Consider the following 25,806-nt stretch of genomic DNA (forward strand, 5'->3'; position numbering starts at 1 on the left):
AACCGATAATGATCATTCAGAAAAGATCTGAACCAGGAAACAGCCTAAACTCCAACAAAATTATGTAGAATATTGTAATGAATAGTTTCAAAAGCAGCATTGATAATAAGTATACAAGCAACGAGACACAACCCTGATCAGAGGCGAGTAGTAGATCATTTACCACTTTTACTAGCACAGGCTAAACATCAGGGTTTTTATTGAACAAATACTTTGGAAACTTCTAGTTTACAAGTTTTATGGCCACAACTCGTGCTATTTTTGATAGCGATTGGATTAGTTCAGAGTTCATCGCTGTAAGTAATGATTACCTAAGGTTCAAGAGCTTTATTGTCAATACGTCCATATACAAATATACAGTGCATTGAAATACTGTTTCCCTCAGACTCCCCATGGTGTATTTACAGAGAAAATAGAACATTACAAAACAAGGTATATAAATAACTCTATCTATAGCTAAGTAGACATTTAGCTATTTAACCATCTAGTTGTCTAAACATATATCTATCTAAGCACAATAAGCAACATAAATGGAAAAAATAAAATGGAAAAAGTGAGCATTGTAGCGGCACGGTGGTGTAGTGGTTAGCACTGTCACCTCACAGCAAGAAGGTCCTGGGTTTGAGCCCAGTGGCCAACAATGGCCTTTCTGTGTGGAGTTTGGATGTTCTCCCCATGTCTGTGTGGGTTTCCTCCGGGTGCTCCGGTTTCCCCCACAGTCCAAAGACATGCAGGTTAGGCTAATTGATGGCTCTAAATTGACCGTAGGTGTGAATGTGAGTGTGAATGGTTGTGTGTCTCTATGTATCAGCCCTGCGATGACCTAATGACTTGTCCAGGGTGTACCCTGCCTCTCACCCGTAGTCAGCTTGCCTGAGACCCTGTACAGGATAAGCAGTTACAGATAATGGATGGATGGAAATGAGCATTGTGCATTACAAACCTTATGTAATCCTTGAACCTTACATAATCATCACTTACAGTGATGAACTCTGATCCAATCCAATCTCTGTTCAAAAATAGCACTAGCTGTGGTCATAAAACTTTTAAAGTAGAAGTTATCAAAGTTTTATTGGAGGACTCCCTAAAGTGAATGACGCATGAAATGGAATGACGAATGACAGGTAGTAAATTTGAACAATAAATTGTCCCTTGTCATTCAGATTCTTACAAATGGAATAACGATTGAAATCTTTAGTTTTAGACCTCCCTAGGATAAGATAAGTGGGTGCTTGGTGGGATATCAGCTTTTACAAATGGAATGACAAGGTTTCTATATGTATTGACTTACTTTGAGCTAATGTTGTCAGTGATATCACCTTTTACAAATGGAATGATAAGGTTTCTAGGTGGAATGACATACTTTGAGGCAATGTTATCAGTGATATCAAATTAACAAATGGAATGACATTGTTTCTAGGGTTAGGGTTAGGGTTAGGTTATAGGTGATATCACTGATAACATTGCCTCAAAGTATGTCATTCCACCTAAAAACAGTCATTCCATTTGTAAAAGGGGATATCACTGATAACATTGCCTCAAAGTATGTCATTCCACCTAAAAACACTGTCATTCCATTTGTAAAAGGGGATATCACTGATAACATTAGCTTAAAGTATGTCATTCCACCTGGAAACGCTGTCATTCCATTTGTAAAAGGTGATATCACTGATAACATAACCTACAAGTATGTCATTCCACTTAGAAACAATGTCATTCCATTTCATGAGCTGAAAGCATGTCATTCCACCTACATTTCAATCGTTATTCCATTTATAAGAATCTGAATGACAAGGGACCATTTATTGTTCAAATCACTAGCTGTCATTCGTCATTCCATTTCATGTGTCATTCACTTTAGGGAGTCCCAAGTATTGGTTTAAAAAAACAAACAAAAAAAAAACCCTTGATGTTTAGCCAGTGTTAGAGAAAGTGATGAATGATCTACTACTCGCCTCTGATCAGGGTTGTGTCTCCTTGCTTGTATACTTGATATCAATGCTGCTTTTGATACTATTCATTACAATATTCTTAATTTTATTAATTAATTATTAATTATTTATTCTAAATAATTTTGTCTGAGTTTAGGCTGTTTCCTGGCACAGATCTTATCTGAATGGCTATTATCTGTTTGTAAATGTGACTGCTTTGTGGTATATGTTGGAACAAAAAGTCTGATCCACTGTGACTCCACCTCACAGCATACACGATTTAAAGGACCTGCAGCTAATTTCGTGCTGCCAGATACCCCATGGCACCATCAGAGATCTTGTAGAAGCCATATCTTGGTGGGTTGGAGTTGTTTTGGTGGGACGCAGAGATCCAATAACCTATTAGGCAGTTATCATAATGTCTTGGCTCACTGATGTATAATGTCATTGCATTACACCCCTATTACCAACAAAGCCAAAAACACTAGTCCACGAGGCTCTTTCAAAACATAAGGAAGACCTGCATCATGACTCACTGTACTGGCATCAGATGGTGGAATGGACTCCGAGCTGACCAAAAAGCCAAGTCTTCAAGTAAAACCTGAAGATTACAAAAGGAAGTTTTTTTTTTAAATATACAAAGCAAGATAATTTATATACAAAAGATATAAAAATAACTCTTAAAACATCAACCTCCCTAGTTGGGCTTTACTGTAACAAGGTCAAGACAGAGTACATTTCGACATCCTCGGATCCCTCATCACTAACTGCCATGTCTGGGAAGAACATCAAATGTGTCGATAACTTCAAGTATCTGGGCTCTTTTATAATGGACTCCTTTAGGGACTTCAAGATTTGTAAGGCACTGGCTTGGAAAGCCTGTAATGACCTCGACAAAATATGGCACTCTAACCTGGCCAAACACCTGAAAGTAAACCTGTTCAGATCTGTAGTGGAACCCATCCTCCTATATGGTGCCAAAACATGGACCATGATGTACAAACAACAGCAGAGTCTAGATGAAACTTATACCAACCTCCTATGTCAGGTTCAAAACATCCATTGGTCTACCCATGCCACCTTGGAGGAGATATATGGGAACTTGTCGCCAGTCACAATGAGACTCAAATTGAGAAGAGTCCTCTTTGCAGGGTACTGTTTTAGAACCGAGGGGGATGTGATGTGGGATGTGTCAAAAGGGGGGATGGTAGCAGAAATAACAAAGAGATGGTTCACAAAGGGGTTTTCAAATTATGCTGTGAAATTTTGCAAGCAATGCTTGATATGTGCACAACATAATGCAGGTCAAGGTATCAAACTAACTCAAGCAGCACACCCAATACCAGACAAACCGTTTGATCATCTCCAAATGGACTTCATTGAACTGACACCTAGTGAAGGGAAAAGGTATTGCCTGGTAATAGTTGACATTTTCAAAATGGGTTGAAGTATTCCCCACAGCTAAACAAGACTCAGAGGCAGTAGTCAAAGCACTCCTGAGAGATATAATTAATAGGTGGGGTATACCTAGCAAAATCTCAAGTGACAATGGAACACCCTTTGTTAATGCAGCCCTAAAGAAAATAGGAGCATTCCTAGGGATAGAATAGAATAGAATAGAATAGAATGCCTTTATTGTCACTATACACATGTACAATGAGATTAAAGCGTCTCCAATAACAGTGCAAACAGCATGTAGAGAGAGAGAGAGAGGAAGGGGGGGAGGAAAAAAAAGGGGGGTGTAAGGGGGGTAAGGTGCACAGTCTGAGGTGTATGTGTTGTGTTACACATTATGGAGTGAGGTATTGCACATATAAAGTATTGCACAGAGACAGTCACATTATAAATTATTGCATGAGAGAGTCACATTATAAGATAAAATATTACACATTATGAAGTATTGCAAGGTAAGGTAAGGTGCACAGACTTGGTGTATGCACTGTGTGTAAGGTGCACAATACTGAGGTGTATGTGTTGTGTGTAAGGTGCACAGTCCTGGGGTATACGTGTTGTGTGTAAGGTGCACAGTCCTGAGGTGAATGTGTTGCGTTTCACATTATGGAGTGTGGTATTGCACATTATAAAAGTATTGCATAGAGAGTCATCTTATAAAGTACTGCACATTATAAATTAGTAAAATAGTAAAATAGTAAAATAAATAGACTATAAAGTCAGAGCATATCCGAGTTCAGGGCGGTTATGGCTTTTGGAAATAAGCTGTTTTTTAATCGATTTGTCTTTGTCCTGATGCACCTGTAGCACCTCCCTGAGGGATAGACCTGAAACAACATTGTGCCTACCATCCTGCCAGTGTGGGAGCAGTAGAGAGGGAAAATAGGTCCCTTAAAAATAAATTAAGCAAAGCTTGTGCAGAAACAGGGCTAGGATGGACAAAGGTCCTCCCTGTAGTACTTACATAAATGAGGATGCAAACTAGGCCTAAACATGGGTTAAGCCCATTTGAAATTCTGTTTGGACGAGTACCCAACACGGGGATAGGGCCAGCTCAAGGAACACTGCCGGACACCACACTGTGTGATGATGCAATGTTGAATTACTGTGCAACATTGTCCTCTGCTTTGAAATCTATCCACAAACAGGTAAAAGAAGCACTTCCCAAGCCTGCTGAGGGACCTCTGCATGATCTACATACAACCAGGGGATTGGATAGTAGTGAAGGACTTCCGACGAACCAAGTGGAACAAGCCACGGTGGAATGGCCCATTCCGGGTCCTGCTCATGACCCCAGAGGGAGTGAAGGTCACGGGCAGAGTGACATGGATCCACGCTAGCCACTGCAGGAGGGTTCCTGAACCGGCTGAGCAGGAGGAAAAGGAAGGCCTAAGTGACCCGGACGCTGACCAAAGCTCGTGAGGAAGAAAGGCATCACTACATGGAACAATGCGAGTATCACATCAATCATGCAAGCACCTGAGAATTAGTGGACACTGGAAGGTGTAACCCATTAGGAGATGGGCTGTGGGTCCTTATCACGGACGAAGAGGTCAGGGCGACAGCTCTGGGAGGACAATCCCAGCGGACAAATCTGAATGACACCAACGAAGAGAAAGAAGTGTTAATTGAGTACATCTTAGCACAGAACCCCAACCATAAGGTGAGACAAGTGGTAACCCAAGATTCAGGAGGAGAGGTAAGCAATTATCATTTAGAAGGTGTCCCTCATGTCCGCTTTCCCACCTTGATCCAAACCACGTGGCGAGCAAGTTCAGCGGAACTGAGAGCGGCAGCACAGTTACACTGTTGCACCCTCAATAGAGAAGAGTATTTCAGTATCTAGTCAGTAAACTGGTTTCAGAAGTCCCGAGTTTCTCCAAGCCCTGATGAGGTGGGACGAGGGCTGATAGGGCATGCCCGCCCTCTGAGCACCAATACACGTCAAGAAGGGCAAGGGTTAACTCAGAGACCTAGTTAACATAAAAGGCCTTCAATTTCCTGGGAATTACCATCTAACAAGACTTGAAGTAGGAATCCAACACCAACTCCATCCTTAAAATAGCCCAGCAGAGGATGTACTTTCTGCGACAACTCAGGAAGTATGGTCTATCACAGGAGCTGCTGACACAGTTCTACACTGCTATCATTGAATCCATCCTGTGCACATCCATCACAGTTTGGTTTGAAGCAGCCACAAAACAGGACAGGAACAGACTGCAGCAAACAGCAAGATCAGAAATATGCACATCAGTGTGAACATCACAATAACAGAGTACTGGGTAAAAATGCATAGGCTAATTTGGTTTACGGTTATTTAGCACCGGTACTTTGTCATTGTGATGTTCACACTGATGTGCATATTTCTGCAAAACAGAGGAAACTAGATGTAGCCACTGGAGATAATCATTCAAAGTCTGCTGACTCGTGTTTTTCAAATAGACCACAGATTGGTTGCAATAACGTGTTTTTCCCAGAGAGGTCTCCAAATACCCAGATTTTTTCACTGCTAACACAAGTACTGAGGGCTGCGTTTAACTGATGCTTTTCCACATGCCCTGTCATTTCTTCTTCTTTTTTTTCATAAATGAAAAATATTCCAGTATATGCTGAACCACTAGAGCAGTGGTCGCCAACCTTTTTAAGCCCAAGATCCCTGAGCTCCACCTTGGTGACAGGCAAGATCTACCTATTGAAGCGCTGAAAGAAAAAGACAGCCCAGATTGCAGATTGTACTTCTAACTCGACGCCTTTTATTCAGGCTAATTGGATTTGAATTACATGAAATGCTTTGGTCCAACGTTCATATTAATGAAACCAAGAAAACACTGTAACTAACATATCAAACTGGCCATAGCTGTCTTCTACAACACATCAACTTCAATTCTAAGTTTAATTATTCATTTCAGCACAAAAAAGTAAAGGCATGCGACCTATTTTCCACTTATATGAGGACAATATTTTGTTTATGGTAGACAAACAGATCATATCAAGTGTTATGCTTATCCACTGAAGCTTCATTCAAGTCACATTAATAGCATTTTAGAAAATAGAACTGTAATGCTAACAAAATTCTCAGTCAATGCAATTGGGCCAAGTGCAGCTTTATGTCCAACACATAAAATAAAGGTGTGGCCTATTTCCTTTTGTATGAGGCAATTATTTTGTTCATAGAAGGCACACACACACACACACACACACACACACACACACACTATCAGTGAGCAGATCACATGCAAGTTACATAGCGTCAGCATTTTAGAAAATAGAACTGTAATTGTGTGTGTTAACACAATTTTCAGTCAGTGTAAATAATGCAGTTATGTCCCATCTTATGTATCATCACTTTTCACATTGCTATCAGATGTCAAAACTGTCATGTTATTTGCACAGGTTAGTGAGATGGCTGTGACTGCATGCTGTCTGTGAGTGCTTTGTAGTTTGGCTCATAACTGCTGACAGCTAGTCTGAGACAGTCTGTGAGGTGTTTGTCAGTAAGGCGGCTCATGTGCTTTGATTTGATTATTTTCATCTGTGAAAACGCCATTTCACAGAGGTAAGTGGATCCAAAGTAGGCACTCACTCTTAGTGCACATGAGGTGAGGAGGGGAAACTTCTCCCTGCTGACAAGTCCCCAAAAGTCACTGTCCTGTGATCTTGCTTTAAGTTCAATGTCATTTTGCAAATCAACCATCTCCATGTCAACCCCAATAGGCAGAGCAAATACCTGCTGAAATTTGGCTGCTACCTGTTCTACATCAGTGGTCAGGAATGGGTTTGAGACGAATGCAGCAACATCTTCCATGACGTCTAATTCACCAAAACGCCGACTGAACTCTGCTACCACTTTGTCCAGGTGAACACAGTACTGCTCAGGGTGAAAAGCGTCCTTGTCACTGATGGCCTGTGACATTTTCTCCAGGTTGGGAAAGTGTGTCAGCCTCCCGTTTTTCAGATGTGTGTTCCAAACACCGAGCTTGGCCTTGAACGCATTCACTGCGCTTATCATGTGGGGCAGGTGTTGGTCTTTTCCCTGGAGCTCGTTGTTCAGTGCGTTCAGTTTTGCCATCAGGTCTGTCAGAAACCCCAGGTCCAGCAGCCACTGATCATCTGACAGCTCCTCATGCTCCTCGTTCCTTGTCTCCAGAAAAGTCTTTATCTCGGGCAGCAAATCAACAAATCGCTGCAGCACTTTGCCGCGACTCAACCACCGGACATCAGCGTGGAGGAGTAGGTCTCCATATGCGGCATCGAGCTCATCCAATAACACCTTGAATAAGCAGTGCTGAAGTGCTTTTGCTGGAATTGAGTTGATCAGTTTGACCACCAGAGTCATAACATGAGAAAAGTTCACGACCTTCCCCACCAAGGCCTGCTGGTGAATGACACAGTGGTAATTCACGAAGTCAAGAAAATCATGGTCATTACGGCACAGCGCAATAAATCCAGTGCGCACACCGCGCATTGCTGGGGCTCTATCAGTAGTAATTGCCACCAGTTGTGAATAGGGATGTCATTATCGCGGACATATTTTTTAAACTCGTTGTAAATATCCTCACCTCTCGTTCTCTCCTTTAAGTGCAAAAGAGTGAGGAGATCCTCTTTTGTTGTAGAGTCCAGGAACACCATCCTGACAAACACAACAAGCTGAGCTGTGTCCATTACATCCAGGGATTCATTAAACTCATCTCATCTCATCTCATCTCATCTCATCTCATCTCATCTCATCTCATCTCATCTCATCTCATCTCATTATCTCTAGCCGCTTTATCCTGTTCTACAGGGTCGCAGGCAAGCTGGAGCCTATCCCAGCTGACTACGGGTGAAAGGCGGGGTACACCCTGGACAAGTCGCCAGGTCATCACAGGGCCGACACATACTGTAGACACAGACAACCATTCACACTCACATTCACACCTACGGTCAATTTAGAGTCACCAGTTAACCTAACCTGCATGTCTTTGGACTGTGGGGGAAACCGGAGCACCCGGAGGAAACCCACGCGGACACAGGGAGAACATGCAAACTCCGCACAGAAAGGCCCTCGCCGGCCACAGGGCTCAACATACTCAACAGTATGTCCCAACATAGTGTTTTGAGTGTCAGATAATCTTAACATGTAAAATAAACACATAATTAGAATGTTATAAGCATAGGCTATAATTTTCCTGAAATTCACAAAGCATAACTGATTCTTATGTATGTGTGGATCTGCTTTGAGTCCTTTTTTGTTTTCCATAGTGATGGATAGCTTGACGGACGAAGTGAGGCAAGAGTCACTGTGGAACATGATGTTTGTGGATGATATTGTGATATGTGGTGAAAGTAGAGAGGAGGTTGAGTTGGGTTTGGAGAGATGGAGGGATGCACTGGAACGAAGAGGAATGAAGGTGAGCAGGGGCAAAACAGAGTACATGTGCATCAATGAGAATGGGGATGAGAGTGTAGTGAAGATGCAAAGAGTAGACATAAAGAAAGTTGGTGAATTCAAGTACCTGGGGTCAACTCTTGCAGGAAAATGGGGACTGCGATAGTGAGGTGACAAAATGAGTGCAGGCAGGGTGGAGCAGTTGGAGAAGGATTTTGGGAGTCATTTGTGATAGGAAAGTCCCAGCAAAAGTGAAAGGCAAGATGTATAAGAGAGTAGTGAGACCAGCTGTGATGTCTGGATTGGAGACCATACCCTTAACGAAGAGACAGAAGGCAAAGTTGGAGGTGGTGGAGTTGAGGATGTTAAGGTTTGCAATGGGAGGTTGGACAGGATAAGGAACGAGTACATCAGAGGGACAGCACATGTGGAGAGCTTGGGAATTAAGCTAAGAGAGATGAGACTGAGATGGTACGGGCACATCCTGAGAAGAGATGCAGAGCATGTGGGAAGGAGAATGTTGAGGATGGAGCTGCCAGGCAAATGAAAACGAGGAAGGCCAAAGAGGAGATACATGGATGTGGTGAGAGAGGACATGAAAGTGGCAGGTGTGGTAGAGAAGGATGCGGAAGACAGGGAGCAATGGAGACGAAAGATCCGCTGTGGTGACCCCTAATCAGGAGCAGCCAAAAGAAGAAGAAGAAGACTGTTTTGAGTGTCAGAGAGTGTTTTTGCACATGTGCTAGGTGTAAAAACGCAGATATGCAAAGTTACATGCAGGTTTTGTCAAATTGTGAGGATAAATTGCACTTTCACATCCACAGAATAAAATATGTATTATTAAATGGATAGGCTTGATTCTCAAATATGATACGAAGAGAAAAGGCAGCTGAATTTGTTGTTAATCTGTGAATCATCTATTGAGCCTGCATATGTTTTGTAATCCGCTACAGTTGGCCTCATCAACAAGGTCAGACTCAGACTGTGATCGCTGAGTCTGAACTCACACACACTCCCAATGCATCACATTAATGCACTTTCAAAGATTCAAAGATTTTTTATTGTCAATTCACTATATATCCAGGACATATAGAAGAATCAAAATGCCGTTTCTCTCTCACCTTACTTGTAAAAACAGATAATTACACAAAAAAATTAAGAAAAACAATATATATAAATATTTATAAATATAGATAATATAGATAAAAATACACTCTAAAATCAAACAATGTACAAAATAGCAGTAATGCAAATACAGTATAATATCTAATGGAGAAGGTGCTTAGAAGAGCAGCTTATGAGGTGTGTATGAACAGTAGTGCAAATGAGCAATAGCAGCAGATACAACAGTAATGCAAATGATTGTAGTGTGATGTGCAAACGGATGAGAGTTTCTTGTGTGAATGAATGTGTTACAGACCAGGGGTAGGTAGTGAATAGTGTTCAGCATCCTGACAGCCTGGTGGATGAAGCTGTTCAGCAGTCTTGTGTAGCGGGCCCGGAGGCTCCGGTACCTTTTCCCTGAGGGCAGGAGGCTGAAGAGTGAGTGTGAAGGGTGGGAGGTGTCACCAGCGATGCTGATGGCTCTGCGGGTAAGATGGGAGTGATAGACATCCATAAGGGAGGGCTGAGGGGTACCAATGATCTTGCTGGCCGTGTTCACTATGCGTTGCAGAGTCTTCCAGCAGGAGGCACTGCAGCCTCCGTACCACGCAGTGATGCAGCCAGTGAGGACACTCTCAATGGTGCCCCTGTAGAAAAAGCACATGATGGGGGTGGGACTCGTGCACTCCTCAGTTTGCGGAGGAAGTAGAGGCAAGTTTGAGCCTTCTTGGCCAGCGATGCCATGTTGTTGGACCAGGAGAGGTCTTCAGTGATGTGCACCAAAAGGAATTTGGTGCTGCTCACCCTCTCCACTGCAGCACCATCGATGGTCAGAGGGGGATGCTGTGAGTGACCTCTCCTGAAGTCGACTACAATCTCTTTGGTCTTCTCCATGTTCAGGAAGAGATTGTTGTCTTTACTCTACTGGACCAGTTGGCTCACCTCATTCCTGTAGTTGGCTTCATCGTTGTTAGTGATGAGGCCCACCACAGTCGTGTCATCCACAAACTTGATGATGTGGTTGGTGCTGTAGATTGGTACACAGTCATGGGTCAGCAGGGTGAAGAGCAGCAGGCTGAGCACACACCCTTGTGGGGCCCCTGTGCTCAGCATGATGGTCCTAGACGTGTTACTGCTGACCCGAACATTCTGTGGCCTTCCTGTAAGAAAGTCCAGCACCCAGTTACAAAGAGAGGTGTTGAGTCCCAAATGTCAGAGTTTTTGTATTAGCTGCTGGGGAATTGTATTTCCCCTCTGGATTGCTGTTTGCACTCATACTCTTTGCACATACTCTTTCAATTAGAAATCACTTTATTTCTTTCCTAACTGTATATTTTAGGTTTCTTCATATTTTTTATTCTATTTATATTTCTACTTTTGTCTCTTTACTTCATATTTTTTAACCTTAATTGTCACGCACTAAACACCAAAGCAAACTCCTTGTATGTGAGAATATACTTGGCAAGAAGCTTGATTCTAATTCTGAACACAAAAAAAGACTTGTTTTTTTTATTTACACCCATTAATTGCCTTGGCTATCAAACTCCAAAAACAGCAATTAACAGAAAAGACAAGCAAGTGGAGCATAGGATGATGCAGGCTCTTGTTCTGACAATTCCAAAATCAGTGACTCTAAAAAGGCTTCCTGCATCTGTGACTTTGCCAAAGTGGCCATTTCCTTATGAACGCATTTTAAAAAAATTGTACACTACCGTTCAAAAGTTTGGGGTTACCCAGACAATTTTGTGTTTTCCATGAAAAGTCACACTTTTATTTACCACCATAAGTTGTAAAATGAATAGAAAATATAGTCAAGACATTTTCTGGCCATTTTGAGCATTTAATCGACCCCACAAATGTGATGCTCCAGAAACTCAATCTGCTCAAAGGAAGATCAGTTTTATAGCTTCTCTAAAGAGCTAAACTGTTTTCAGCTGTGGTAACATGATTGTACAAGGGTTTTCTAATCATCCATTAGCCTTCTGAGGCAATGAGCAAACACATTGTACCATTAGAACACTGGAGTGAGAGTTGCTGGAAATGGGCCTCTATACACCTATGGAGATATTGCACCAAAAACCAGACATTTGCAGCTAGAATAGTCATTTAGCACATTAGCAATGTATAGAGTGGATTTCTGATTAGTTTAAAGTGATCTTCATTGAAAAGAACAGTGCTTTTCTTTCAAAAATAAGGACATTTCAAAGTGACCCCAAACTTTTGAATGGTAGTGCATGTCCAAGATGGTAGTGTATGTGCTGTGAAGCCGTTTTGTTGTAGCCAATAACATCATCAGAGATATCCACTTCAATCATGTTCAATAATGTTATGGGTGATTGGTGTATATGGAATTACATGGCAAACAAAAAAAGTGTTAAAAAAAGCAAAATATGCTTCATATTTTAGATTCTTCAAAGTAGCCACCATTTACCTTGATGATGTTATATCTGTGTGGCAGCGGGGGCGTGGTCAAGCGCCGGTCTGTGACAGGACGGCGGAGTCAGGGAAGGTAAGTGGCAGAATCACTACACCTGAGAGCAATTAACCTGTGTTTGTGTGTCTTCCCAGTGACTGCGCCCTATATCAGGAGGGACAGCGAGAGCGAAAGGAGCTCCCCCAACCCAAAGACTGGTGTGTGTGTGTTAGACTGGGAGAGTGCATGTTTAACGCTGAAAAGTGTAAAATAAAACAGTCTGTCAAACCTTATCTCTGTCCTGCCATCCTCTGTGCTCCACCCACCAACACAGAATCGTTACAGTGGTGCCGAAACCCGGGATCTGGAGCACAGCAGCCAAACAGCCCCGTGGAGTCCTCCCCGTTCGCTGAACTGGTCCACGCCCTCGCCACGGCCCAGCAAAGCCAGCACCAGGCGCTACTCACCCTCCGAAAGGAGCAAGAACAGTGGTTCGAAGCCCTGGTGCTGGCTCAACAAGAAGATCGAGAGGCGTTCCGGCACCTCCTCGCGTCGGCGGGGTCCACCAGCACTCCTACCGCGGGCCCGTCTCCCCTCACCGTCACCAAGATGGGCCCGCAGGACCACCCCGAGGTGTTCATCACGCTCTTTGAGCAAGTCACCGAAGCCTCGGGGTGGCCGATGGAGCAGCGCGCGGCGCGCCTCCTCCCCCTGCTAACGGGAGAGGCACAGCTGGCCACGCTACAGCTCCCCGCCGACCGCCGGCTGGCCTATGCGGATCTCCGCCGGGCCGTCCTCCAGCACGTGGGGCGCACACCAGAACAGCAGCGCCAGCACTTCCGCGCGTTGCGCTTGGAGGAAGTCGGCCGGCCGTTCGCATTTGGCCAGCAACTCCTGGACACCTGCTGGCGGTGGTTGAGGGCCGACAACTGCGACGGTGAGGAGATCGTCGATCAGGTGGTGCTGGAGCAGTTCGTCTCGTGCTTGCCAGCTGGAACCGCGGAGTGGGTCCAGTGCCACCGCCCGGCATCGCTGGATCAGGCAGTCGAGCTGGTGGAGGACCATTTGGCGGCTGTCCCAGCGGCAGGACAGCAGATGGCATCTTCTCTTCTCTCCTCTTCTCTCTCTCTCTCTCCCCCTCCTCCTGTGTCCCGTCCTTGCCCCATTCCCCCACCGCGGAGGTGGGGGCCGGCACCACCCCAGCCGGCCCGCCGCACCCGCGGTGCCCTCCCGTTTCTCCCTTCTGTGTCTGTCTCTCCCCCACCTCAGGTGAGTGAGCCCCAGATCACCGGTGCAGAGGGAAAGCCCGGGCCGGTTTGCTGGCGCTGCGGGGAGCCGGGCCACCTTCAACAGCAGTGCACGGCAATGGAAGTGGGCGCGGTGGTTCGGATCCCCGACGCGCCAGAGGCCGCCCTCGATCAGGCCGGAGCGTATCGCATACCGGTGAGTATCCAAGGGGCTACATATCAGGCGTTGGTGGATTCTGGTTGTAATCAGACCTCAATTCGCCAAAGCCTGGTTCAAAACGAGGCATTGGGGGGAGCACAAGGGGTGAAGGTGTTGTGTGTGCACGGGGATGTTCACTGCTACCCTTTGGTGTCGGTCCACATTATTTTCAGAGGGGAAAAATTTATAGTGAAGGCGGCGGTTAATCCTCGCCTTACCCACTCTTTAATTTTGGGGACTGATTGGCCGGGATTTCGGGGTTTAATGACATGCCTAGTAAAGAGTGGGTCCTGCCATTTGACAGGGGGAGGTCCCGGTGTTGCTTTGGCAGGAGCAGCTGTCACAGAGCCGTCTACATCATCTCCGCATCAGAGTGAGGAGCCGCCGGCTCCTCGTCTCTCTATTGGGGAATCCCTCATGGATTTCCCATTAGAAAAGTCGCGAGATGAGACTCTGAGGCATGCGTTTGACCAAGTGAGAGTAATCGATGGTCAAACGCTCCAGCCGAACGCCACCCCATCCTTCCCCTACTTCGTGATTATGAAGGATAGATTATACTGAGTGATGCAGGACACTCAAACTAAAGAGCGAGTCACGCAGCTTTTAATTCCGAAGAGCCGCCGGGAATTGGTATTCCAGGCGGCTCACTTTAATCCCATGGCTGGACACTTGGGGCAGGATAAAACACTAGCCCGAATAATGGCCCGATTCTATTGGCCGGGGATTCACGGCGATGTCCGTAGGTGGTGTACGGCATGCCGCGAATGCCAGTTAGTAAATCCAGCGGCCATTCCAAAAGTGCGTTTGCGCCCTCTACCATTAATCGAGACCCCATTTGAGAGAATTGGGATGGATCTCGTCGGGCCATTAGATCGGTCAGCACGAGGGTACCGCTTTATATTAGTTCTGGTGGACTATGCAATGCGATACCCGGAAGCAGTGCCTCTGCGCAATATCTCAGCACGCAGTATTGCAGAGGCGCTCTTCTGCGTCATCTCCCGAGTTGGAATCCCGAAAGAGATTCTGACTGATCAAGGCACTACGTTTATGTCACAAACACTGTGCGAACTGTATGGGTTATTGGGGATTAAGCCGATCTGCACCAGCGTGTATCACCCACAAACGGACGGTTTAGTGGAAAGGTTCAACCGCACCCTCAAAAATATTATTAAAAAAGTCGTAAGTGAGGACGCACGTAATTGGGATAAGTGGCTCGAACCCTTGTTGTTCTCAGTGTGAGAGGTCCCCCAAGCCTCCATGGGGTTCTCCCCGTTCGAATTATTATATGGGCGTAAGCCGCGCGGCATCCTGGACGTGCTGCGGGAAAATTGGGAGGAGGGACCTTCACAAAGCAAGAACGAAATTCAGTACGTTATGGACCTGCGCGCAAAACTCCACATGCTCATCCACCTAACCCAGGAGAATTTGCAGCAGGCCCAGGAACAGCAAGCCCGCCTGTACAACAAGGGTACGCACCTTAGAGAGTTCACACCGGGAGATAAGGTACTCGTACTGTTGCCCACGTCGAGCTCCAAATTGATCGCCAAGTGGCAAGGACCCTTTGAGGTCGCACGGCGAGTCGGGGACGTCGACTATGAGGTGAGGCGAACGGACAGGGGTGGGGCGCTACAGATTTACCACCTCAATCTGCTTAAACTCTGGAACGAGGAGGTCCCCGTGGCGTTGGTGTCGGTGGTTCCGGAGAAGGCGGAGCTGGGGCCGGAGGTTCAAAAAGGGACATTGGCATCACGTACCTCTCTGGTCCCCTGTGGAGACCACCTCTCTTCGACCCAACTCACGGAGGTCGCCCAGTTGCAGACCGAGTTTTTGGATGTGTTCTCGCCCCTGCCCGGTCGCACTAACCTCATAGAGCACCACATAGAGACGCCCCTGGGGGTGGTAGTGCGTAGCCGCCCTTACAGGCTACCCGAACACAAAAAAAAGGTGGTTCGGGAAGAACTTCAGACCATGCCCAAAATGGGCATCGTTGAGGAGTCCCACAGTGACTGGAGCAGCCCGGTGGTCTTGGTCCCCAAGGCCGACGGGTCGGTCCGGTTCTGTGTGGACTATAGAAAAGTCAACGCAGTGTCTAAATTCGACGCGTACCCAATGCCTCGTATTGATGAGTTGCTCGATCGACTCGGCACTGCTCGCTTTTATTCGACGCTGGATTTGACGAAGGGATATTGGCAGATCCCCTTGACTCCACTATCCCGAGAAAAAACGGCCTTTTCCACACCGTTTGGTTTACACCAATTCATCACCCTTCCGTTTGGGCTGTTTGGGGCGCCCGCTACGTTTCAGCGGCTGATGGACAGAGTCCTCTGCCCTCATGCCACTTATGCAGCCGCGTATTTAGATGACATCATCATCTATAGTAATGACTGGCAGCGGCACCTCGAACATCTGAGGGCCGTCCTTAGGTCGCTGAGGCGAGCGGGGCTCACAGCCAACCCAAAGAAGTGTGCGATTGGGCGGGTGGAAGTACGGTATCTGGGCTTCCACTTGGGCAATGGGCAGGTGCGTCCCCAAATTAATAAGACGGCAGCAATTGCGGCCTGCTCGAGGCCCAAGACCAAAAAGGGGGTGAGACAGTTCCTGGGGCTGGCTGGCTATTATCGTAGGTTTATACCTAATTATTCGGACGTCACCAGCCCGCTGACTGATCTCACTAAAAAGGGGGCACCAGATCCGGTCCAGTGGACGGAGCAATGCCAGCGGGCTTTTTCTGGGGTAAAGGCTGCACTGTGTGGGGGGCCACTTCTACACTCCCCTGACTTTACTCTCCCCTTTATGTTGCAGACCGATGCATCAGACAGAGGGCTGGGGGCGGTTTTGTCCCAGGAGGTGGAGGGGGAGGACCGCCCTGTCCTGTATATCAGCAGGAAGCTGTCGGTGCGTGAGGGGCGCTACAGCACCATAGAGAGTGTTTGGCCATCAAGTGGGCGGTTCTCGCCCTCCGGTACTACCTGCTGGGGCGCCCTTTCACCCTCTGTTCGGACCATGCGCCCCTCCAGTGGCTCCACCGCATGAAAGATGCCAACGCGCGGATCACCTGTTGGTATCTGGCGCTCCAACCCTTTAATTTCAAGGTGGTCCACAGGCCGGGGGCGCAGATGGTCATGGCGGACTTCCTCTCCCATCAAGGGGGGGGGGAGTTGGCTGCAGGCCGGATGGCCGCCCGGCCTGAGTTGGGCGGTGGGGGTATGTGGCAGCGGGGGCGTGGTCAAGCGCCGGTCTGTGACAGGAGGGCAGAGTCAGGGAAGGTAAGTGGCAGAATCACTACACCTGAGAGCAATAAACCTGTGTTTGTGTGTCTTCCCAGTGACCGCGCCCTATATCAGGAGGGAGAGCGAGAGCGAAAGGAGCTCCCCCAACCCGAAGACTGGTGTGTGTGTGTGTTAGACTGGGAGAGTGCATGTTTAACGCTGAAAAGTGTAAAATAAAACAGTCTGTCAAACCTTATCTCTGTCCTGCCGTCCTCTGTGCTCCACCCACCAACACAGAATCGTTACAATCTGGCATTATCTTAATCAGCTTCATGAGGTAGTCACCTGGAATGCTTTTCAGCTAACAGATGTGCCTCGTCAAAAGTTAATTAGTACAATTTCTTGCCTTCTTAATGTGTTTGAGATCAAACAGTAAATAGTAAATAATAAAAATACAGTAAATAGCCCTATTCCACAACTGTAGTAATCCATATCATATCAAGAACCTTTCAACTAAGTAAAGCGAAATGACATCCATCATTACTTTAAGATACGAAGTGTCTTTTAATTAATAAAAATAAAGAAAAAACATTGATTTAGAAGATGTGTCCAAACTTCTGACTGGTACTGTGTGTAACAGTCACACTGACTTTTTTGATACAGAGGCAACACATAAGACACAGGAGATAATACTCAAAGTCTGTTGACGTTCCACTTGCAAATAAAATTAGCACAACTAGCCATGTGTTGCTTGCAATAATACATTTTTCCCAAAGATGTCTCCATATCCCCAAATTTCCTCACTGAAAATTTAAATACCAATTTATCAAGGGCTGTGCTTAAGTGATGCTCTTAAACACTCCCCATCTTTTTGTTTTTACAAAAGAAAAATAGTCCAGTGACTGAAAACCGGCTTCATTCTGAGCCAATAGAGGATCTGCATAAGACAAATCCCACACTGAACAGCGAAAAGGTAAAGTAAGATTAAATGGTAAGGTTTAATTTCATTTTGTTTCAAGATGTAATTTAATCTTTTTCTACCTTTCTTCAAAAGAACAGGTGGATTTCTAAGGTGGATTTGCTTTATTTTGCGCAAGGATATTTCAGAGTTCACACTCGACTCATAAACAGTGTTATCACAGTTTTAGAAGCACATATAAATATTATGAATTTTAATTGCAGCCTTTCCACAGCCACCCACCTTTCAGTGACTGTTACTGGTGATTTTATTTAAGCTGCCTGCGATGAATATTTCAAATCAATCCACATTTGAGATTTTTGTTCAAATACACACTTTTCATGAGTTGTGTTGTGTGGGCCTGCTTGATAGGTCAGAATACCGTGGATATTCTTTTAAAATTAATAAACACAGACATGATAACCAGTGAAAATGGCAGAAGTTAATGTGAGTACATAGCCTTGGGGAAATAATGTTAACACAATTAAACCATTATACGACTGTTTTTTTTTTCCCCCAGGAAAATTATAGCCTAAACCTATAACATACTAATTACTTTTACATACTCGAATTTGTTTCATTTCTGGGGTAAATTGGTTTCACAACAATATGGTGATCCACTGGGATACATAATTATTTTAAGGGCTATTTACTGGTCAATGCTGGAAAGAGAGAAGCAGGGAAGACAGAATTTTCCAAGAGACAATGTAGGTTTACTCAAAACAGAGTTTAAAATACTGCATGATTAGCGTTTTAACTGCAAATTAGTCATATGCTAGAAATAAGATTGTGTCTTGATATCAGTGTAGAGTATATTGTAGATTTAGCCCAACATACTGCTTTGAATGTCAGAGACTGTTTTTGCATACACCAGGTGTAAAAATGCAGATATGCAAAGCTACATGCAGGTTTTGTCAAATTGTGAGGATAAATTGCACTTTCACATCCACAGAATAAAATATGTATTATGAAATGGATAGGTTTGGTTCTCAAATCTGATACGAAGAGAAAAGGCAGCTGAATTTGTTGTTAATCTGTGAATCATCCATTCAGTCTGCATCCATCCATCCATTATCTCTAGCCGCTTTATCCTGTTCTACAGGGTCGAAGGCAAGCTGGAACCTATCCCAGCTGACTATGGGCGAGAGGTGGGGTACACCCTGGACAAGTCAACAGGTCATTACAGGGCTGACACAGATAAGCAACCATTCACACTCACATTCACACCTACGGTCAATTTAGAGCCACCAATTAGCCTAACCTGCATGCCTTTGGACTGTGGGGGAAACCGGAGCACCCAGTGGAAACCTTCAGTCTGCATATGTTTTGTAATGCAAAAAAATACATTTAAAAAAAATCACACCCATTAATTGATGCGGTCAATTAATTTGCTCACTTGGGAAACTGCAATGTCTCTGGATTGTCACCTTTGTTTCCTGCAAAGATTGGCCTTTTAAACTCCCGCTCCATCACCAACAAAGCATCACTCATTAATGACCTAATTATCCAAAAGACCCTGGACATACTTCTGCTGGTGGAAACATGGCAACAGGGTGAGGACTATCTACATTTAAACATGTCTTCACCAGCTGGATACACACACATATCAAAGCCACGTCTCACAGGGAAAGGTGGATGTCTAGCTGCAGTCTTCCGATGTGGTTTGAAACTTAAAGAGATTGTTTTTCATGATGTTACATCTTGTGAATATCTGGCTTTGAAAATCTCCACTCCCACACGGATGTTGCTGCTCTTAAAGTGCATATCCTGGACCAAATTCATTTTTTTTATATGAAAGAATGTCCCTTTACACACTCATCCAGAAGGGTAATTTTGCACAAGGCCAGCTGTCTACAGCAGAAAAAAATAAAATAACAAAACGCGCCTGGAAAAATCCCAAGGGAGTCTGGAGCCAGATTCGTGACGTCACCTGCGGAAACACCAGCAGGCTGCGAGAGGTTGCGCAGTTTCAGTGCACAGCTTGTGTACACCAAGTTTAGCAGCTAGCGATTTTGCATTGAAATACGGAATTGTCACCTGATCGCAATGTGGAAAACGATGAGTACTAATCCCATCAAGGTTGGTGTTGCTACACCCTCCTACGATACATCTGTTAACCATTTTAATAATTATGTGATAGCGTTGAAGAAATTTGCAGAAAACCACCAGGTCGTTTTCTCATAAACAAACCAGAGCTGACGTAGGATTCAGAGGGAGGCGTCCCACACGCGACGTCATGAAAATCAATGCTTCCCAGGAAATCCAAATGGCAAGTTTTTTCAGAGGCGGACCAATTCGCCTCAAATGGCTTGATTTCAACTGAACTGGTTGAGTTGGTCAATGCGTTTATTGTTTCTTGTCTTGACTATTGCAATTCTCTCTTTTATGGTCTCCCTGCCGCATTGCTCAATCGCCTGCAGTCCCAAACTCAGCAGCTAGAGTCCTCACACTCACCAAATGCACTGCTCACATTACTCCTGTTTTACAGCAACTGCATTGGTTGCTAGTTATTTCTCAGATTAAATACAAAATCTTCCTTTTAATCTATAAAGCTCTTCATGGTTTTGCCCCTTCCTAGCTCTGTGAGCTAATTCATTTGTAGGGTCCCTCCCGCTCCCTCAGATCTTCTGTCTGTGGACTTCTGACTGTCACACGTTTTAAACTGGCATCTATGGGTGGCAGATCATTCAGTGTTGCTGCTCCTAAACTTTGGAACTTATTACCACAATCGCTTCGTGACTGTTCCACTCTCTTCCTTCAAAGCTAACTTGAAAACTTTTCTCTTTACCTCACACTACTCTTCCTAGTGTGGCTTTTTTTTGGGGGGGGGGGAGGGGGGGTAACTCCTATGTAAAGCATCCTTGGGTTTGTGAAAGGCGCTATATAAATTTAACTTATTATTATTATTATTATTATTATTATTATTATTATTATTATTATTATTTTCCTGCATCTTTCTTATTCAAATCCTCACATCTCCCCCTGCTTTCCCATTTTAATGTTAAGAGTGGAAAATGAGAAGTTAAACATTAGAAAAAGGTGAGAATTCAGGATCTTGCTTGTTTTATGTGAACCAATCCATGTTTGTTTTACAGAATCATAATAGGAACAAAATAGATTTTCATTTTGTTTTTGATTTCAAAATAGCCCTATGGACTCAATGGATGATGCATGGACTGTTGTAAAATCTTAAAGAATTAAGCAAAAGAGATGGGGAAGAACAAGATCCTAAAAAGATTGCATGTTACATGGCTGTGTTGTGGTGTAGGGCTGAGCAATATGAGGATATAATAAACATATCATGATAAATTATGTCGAAATACACAATTCTTGGAGATATCGCTGATATAATTTTTTTTAACTTTTTTAATTACAGTGGCATACTGTAATTAAAAGCAGCTGATTTGATGTTAAAATTTCGTACTAAATTCTGTACTAAAATGTATTCAAAAGTCATTATTAGGTTTTTTTGTATTATTAATTGGTTATTCCTTTTCAGTTTAAAGTAAATTAGTTTGATAGAAATTGAAGAAGAAGAAGAAGAAGAAGAGGAAGAAGAAGAAGAAGCCTTTATTTGTCACATGCACACTCAAGCACAGTGAAATTCATCCTCTGCATTTAACCCATCTGAAGCAGTGAACACATGCACACACACACCCAGAGCAGTGGGCAGCCACACCAGAGCGCCCGGGGAGCAGTTAGAGGTTAGGTACCTTACTCAAGGGCACTTCAGCCCAAGGCCACCCCACGTTAACCTAACTGCATGTCTTTGAACTGTGGGAGAAACTGGAGCACCCGGAGGAGAACATGCAAACTCCACACAGAAAGGCCCCCTGTTGGCCACTGCGCTCAAACCCAGAACCGTCTTGCTGTGAGGCGACAGTGCCTAACCACTACACCACCATGCTGCCATTGCAGACCTTTTTTCAACAAGGTTTTCAGAGTCCTAGTTGGGTTTCTGATCAGTGGTTACTAAACCTATATATTGTGAAACACATCATGAAAATATCTTCAAGAGATTATTTTTCTGTTATATTGCCTGCCCCTATTGTGGATGTATTTGGATATAGTACATTTCAGTATTTGTTTTGATATATTTGCATTATGTTTTAATACTCAGTGTACTGAACAAAACTGATGCAGTGAGGTTAAGTACATATTCTGAAACTTAACACGTGTTGACTCCTCCAGCCCTCCCATGGCATCATTAATATCCTCACTGCACTGTGGTCAGCATACCTACACTTTTGGCCCGAGATCTTTGAAGACTTTCACCACTACTGTATTACATTTTTTTTTAGCACTGTTGTGTCTATATGGTTTATACAGTGGTGCTTGAAAGTTTGTGAACCCTTTAGAATTTTCTATATTTCTGCATAAATATGATCTAAAACAACATCATATTTTTACACGAGTCCTAAAAGTAGACAAAGAGAACCCAGTTAAACAAATGAGACAAAAAATATTATACTTGGTCATTTATTTGTTGAGGAAAACGATCCAATATTACATATCTGTGAGTGGCAAAACTATGTGAACCTCTAGGATTAGCATTTTATTTGAAGGTGAAATTAGAGTCAGGTGTTTTCAATCAATGGGATGACAATCAGGTGTGAGTGGGCACCATTTTATTTAAAGAACAGGGATCTATCAAAGTCTGATCTTCACAACACATGTTTGTGAAAGTGTATCATGGCATGAACAAAGGAGATTTCTGAGGACCTCGGAAAAAGTGTTGTTGATGATTCATCAGGCTGGAAAAGGTTACAAAACCATCTCTAAAGAGTTTGGACTCCACCAGTCCACAGTCAGACAGATTGTGTACAAATGGAGGAAATTCAGGACCATTGTTACCCTCCCCAGGAGTGGTTGACCAACAAAGATCACTCCAAGAGCAAGGCGTGTAATAGTCGGCAAGGTCACAAAGGACCCCAGGATAACTTCTAAGCAACTGAAGGCCTTTCTCATATTGGCTAATGTTAATGTTCATGAGTTCACCATCAGGAGAACACTGAACAACAATGGTGTGCATGGCAGGGTTGCAAGGAGAAAGCCACTACTCTCCAAAAAGAATAGTGACCTGTTGTCCAGGTCAATATGTGAGGATTGGTTCCCTTTTGGGTCTGGTTCCTCTCGAGGCTTCTTCCTCATGTTATCTGGGGGAGTTTTTCCTTGCTACTGTTGCCATGGGCTTGCTCATTGGGGATAGATTAGGGATAAAATTGGCTCATGTCTTGGGTCATTCAGATTCTGTAAAGCTGCTTTGGGACAATGTCTATTATTAAAAGCGCTACACAAACAAACTTGACTTGACTTGACTATTGCTGCTCATCTGCAGTTTGCTGAAGATCACGTGGACAAGCCAGAAGGCTTTTGGAAAAATATTTTGTGGACGGATGAGATCAAAATAGAACTTTTTGGTTTAAATGAGAAGCGTTATGTTTGGAGAAAGGAATACACTGCATTCCAGCATAAGAACCTCATCTCATCTGTGAAACATGGTGGGGGTAGTATCATGGTTTGGGCCTGTTTTGCTGCATCTGGGCCAGGACGGCTTGCCATCATTGATGGAACAATGAATTCTGAATTATACCAGCGAATTCTAAAGGAAAATGTCAGGACATCTGTCCATGAACTGAATCTCAAGAGAAGGTGGGTCATGCAGCAAGACAATGACTTTAAGCACACAAGTCATTCTACCAAAAAATGGTTAAAGAAGAATAAAGTTAATGTTTTGGAATGGCCAAGTCGAAGTCCTGACCTTAATCCAATCGAAATGTTGTGGAAGGACCTCAAGTGAGCAGTTCATGTGAAGAAACCCACCAACATCCCAGAGTTGAAGCTGTTCTGTACGGAGGAATGGGCTAAAACTCCTCCCAGCCAGTGTGCAGGACTGATCAACAGTTACCAGAAACGTTTAGTTGCAGTTATTGCTGCACAAGGGGGTCACACCAGATACTGAAAGCAAAGGTTCATATACTTTTGCCACTCACAGATATGTAATATTGGATCATTTTCCTCAATAAATAAATGACCAAGTATAATATTTTTGTCTCATTTACTTAACTGGGTTCTCTTTATCTACTTTTAGGACTTGTGTGAAAATCTGATGATGTTTTAGGTCATATTTATGCAGAAATATAGAAAATTCTAAAGGATTCACAAACTCTCAAGCACCACTGTATGTGTCTGCTTGTTGAATCACGTCTTGCTTGGTGTTCTGGTACCTCATGGTTTACAAATTAAAAATTGGCAGTTGGTGAAAATACTGCGAGCACAAAGTGAGATTTTCACCTCCACTCAGATGCTCTGAAAACGGGAGACATCATCCTGTTATTCACAGCATGAGTACCTTTACAGCACCTTAGTAACTGCTTTATCTTGGTGATAATTTTCCATGGATCCAGAGCCTATCATAGTGAGGATATGAGGCTGGCTAGGATGGCAGATCATCTCAGGCTGCTATGCACAAAAATGTTAAACACCTACAGGCAGTTCACAAGCATGTTTTTGAAAGTTGGGAGGTAACTGGAGAACCATTGCAGACATGCAAAACTCCACACAGACAGTAATAACTAGCAATAATTTACTATCACCTCTTTTCAGCCATGGCGATCCAACAGCAGATTACCACAATAACCACAAGCATAACCTCCAGTTCAGGCACCTGGAGCACAGGCCTCTTTGACTGCTCATCTGATATGAAAACCTGTAAGTCTGCACCCATGTGGATTTCCATCTAGAACTCTGAACTAATTGCAAGACTTATGTTTCAGAATGATTTTATTTTTAATATGGACATACAGTAACTTGCATGATGGCAATCCTAGCAGGACAAAAAAATTTAGATGTTATTTGGTAGACTTAAACTTACTTGTTGGACCAGTTGGATGGCCCAGTATGTCTCGTCTCTCTCGTCTTCTTCCGCTTATCCAGGACCGGGTCGCGGAGGCAGCAGTCTAAGCATGGAAGCCCAAACTTCCCTTTCCCCAGACACCTCGGCCAGCTCCTCGGGAAGAACACCGAGGCGTTCCCAGGCCAGCCGAGAGACATAGATGTGTATGTGTTTAATAAAAAAAAAAGAAAAGTCCCAAGACATTTAACCCAATAAGTTATTGCTAAACTATACATTTGGAGTTATCACCTTGAATGATAATTCTATATGGCCACATACATCAAAAATTTAATTCTAAAACTCACAAGACCTAATTATCTACCTTATGATGTGAATTTGGTTAAGGAAAAGCAAAACACTCTTTAAAATATCCTCATTCTACACTTATTATGACAGCCAGGAACAGCACAAAATGAAGCCTTTCTCATTCATATTGACAAAAAACAGCACATGGTATCCAGGCAGAAATACGTAATCAAGTTCATGATCTTGGCATCATAAGCATGATTAATTAAACATTTTTTTGCAGCTTATTTCCATACATAGGCTGAGGAATTAAACAATTTTAAAAAGGAAATTGTAATTACTGTGTGTATGTGTGCTGCAGGTTGTTGTGGCCTGTGGTGTTTGCCATGTTTGCAGTGTCAGACTGTTTCTGATTTTGGTTGGTGTTTCTGCATGCCGCTGCTTGACTGCTGTCTGACTGTCTCCTGCTGCCTTCGCAGCAAAATGAGGGAGCGCTATAATATTGAAGTGAGACACACACACACACACACAAATTGTACTAACAGTACGAGGAGTAAAAAGTTTGAATAACATAGGCAAAGCATAGACATATCGTAAGTGAGTCTTTGTCTCTCTCAGGGCTCCAGCATTGAAGACGGCCTCACTGTGCTTTGCTGTTACCCCTGTGCCTGGTGTCAGATGTCACGCGAATTAAAGACCCGTGGCTAAACAGATTGTGGAAATTGCTCTTTTGCTTTAGAAGTTTCAACATTTAAAATCTTCTAAACTTGTGACTAAAATCAGC

The 25,806-nt window shown here is 44.0% G+C and overlaps 2 protein-coding genes across 3 annotated transcripts; both read left to right on the plus strand.

Annotated features, from left to right (window-relative positions):
- The first annotated feature begins 4,918 nt into the window (after nucleotides 1–4,918).
- Nucleotides 4,919–17,994, plus strand: LOC132885200 (zinc finger and SCAN domain-containing protein 29-like). The gene is made up of 4 exons (XM_060919587.1): nucleotides 4,919–5,046; nucleotides 12,314–13,639; nucleotides 17,810–17,896; nucleotides 17,983–17,994. The coding sequence occupies exons 2-4, from the start codon at nucleotides 12,515–12,517 to the stop codon at nucleotides 17,992–17,994; spliced, it is 1,224 nt and encodes a 407-aa protein (XP_060775570.1). The 5' UTR covers nucleotides 4,919–5,046; nucleotides 12,314–12,514.
- On the plus strand, nucleotides 16,961–25,806 carry LOC132888651 (cornifelin homolog A-like). 2 transcript variants are annotated; one of them, XM_060924722.1, is made up of 5 exons: nucleotides 16,961–17,102; nucleotides 17,810–17,914; nucleotides 24,488–24,592; nucleotides 25,384–25,529; nucleotides 25,641–25,806. In XM_060924722.1, exons 3-5 carry the CDS (start codon nucleotides 24,490–24,492, stop codon nucleotides 25,728–25,730), a joined length of 339 nt encoding a protein of 112 aa, XP_060780705.1. In that variant the 5' UTR covers nucleotides 16,961–17,102; nucleotides 17,810–17,914; nucleotides 24,488–24,489; the 3' UTR covers nucleotides 25,731–25,806. The 2 variants fall into 2 exon arrangements, with proteins under 2 accessions (XP_060780705.1, XP_060780698.1); XM_060924715.1 differs by having other exon boundaries at nucleotides 17,810–17,896.

The sequence above is a fragment of the Neoarius graeffei genome, chromosome 1 (assembly GCF_027579695.1).
Source record: "Neoarius graeffei isolate fNeoGra1 chromosome 1, fNeoGra1.pri, whole genome shotgun sequence".
NCBI classification, from domain to species: Eukaryota; Metazoa; Chordata; class Actinopteri; order Siluriformes; family Ariidae; genus Neoarius; species Neoarius graeffei.

Bases quoted from the DNA above. Each gene is read 5' to 3' on its own strand.
- LOC132885200 (XM_060919587.1), top strand. From the start codon at position 12,515: ATGTTTAACGCTGAAAAGTGTAAAATAAAACAGTCTGTCAAACCTTAT. The intron at 13,640-17,809 runs GTGGGCGCGGTG...TTTTTACAAAAG, and splicing joins AGCAGTGCACGGCAATGGAA to AAAAATAGTCCAGTGACTGA.
- LOC132888651 (XM_060924722.1), top strand. From the start codon at position 24,490: ATGGCGATCCAACAGCAGATTACCACAATAACCACAAGCATAACCTCC. The intron at 24,593-25,383 runs GTAAGTCTGCAC...TGTGTGCTGCAG, and splicing joins CTCATCTGATATGAAAACCT to GTTGTTGTGGCCTGTGGTGT. The intron at 25,530-25,640 runs GTGAGACACACA...TGTCTCTCTCAG, and splicing joins GGGAGCGCTATAATATTGAA to GGCTCCAGCATTGAAGACGG.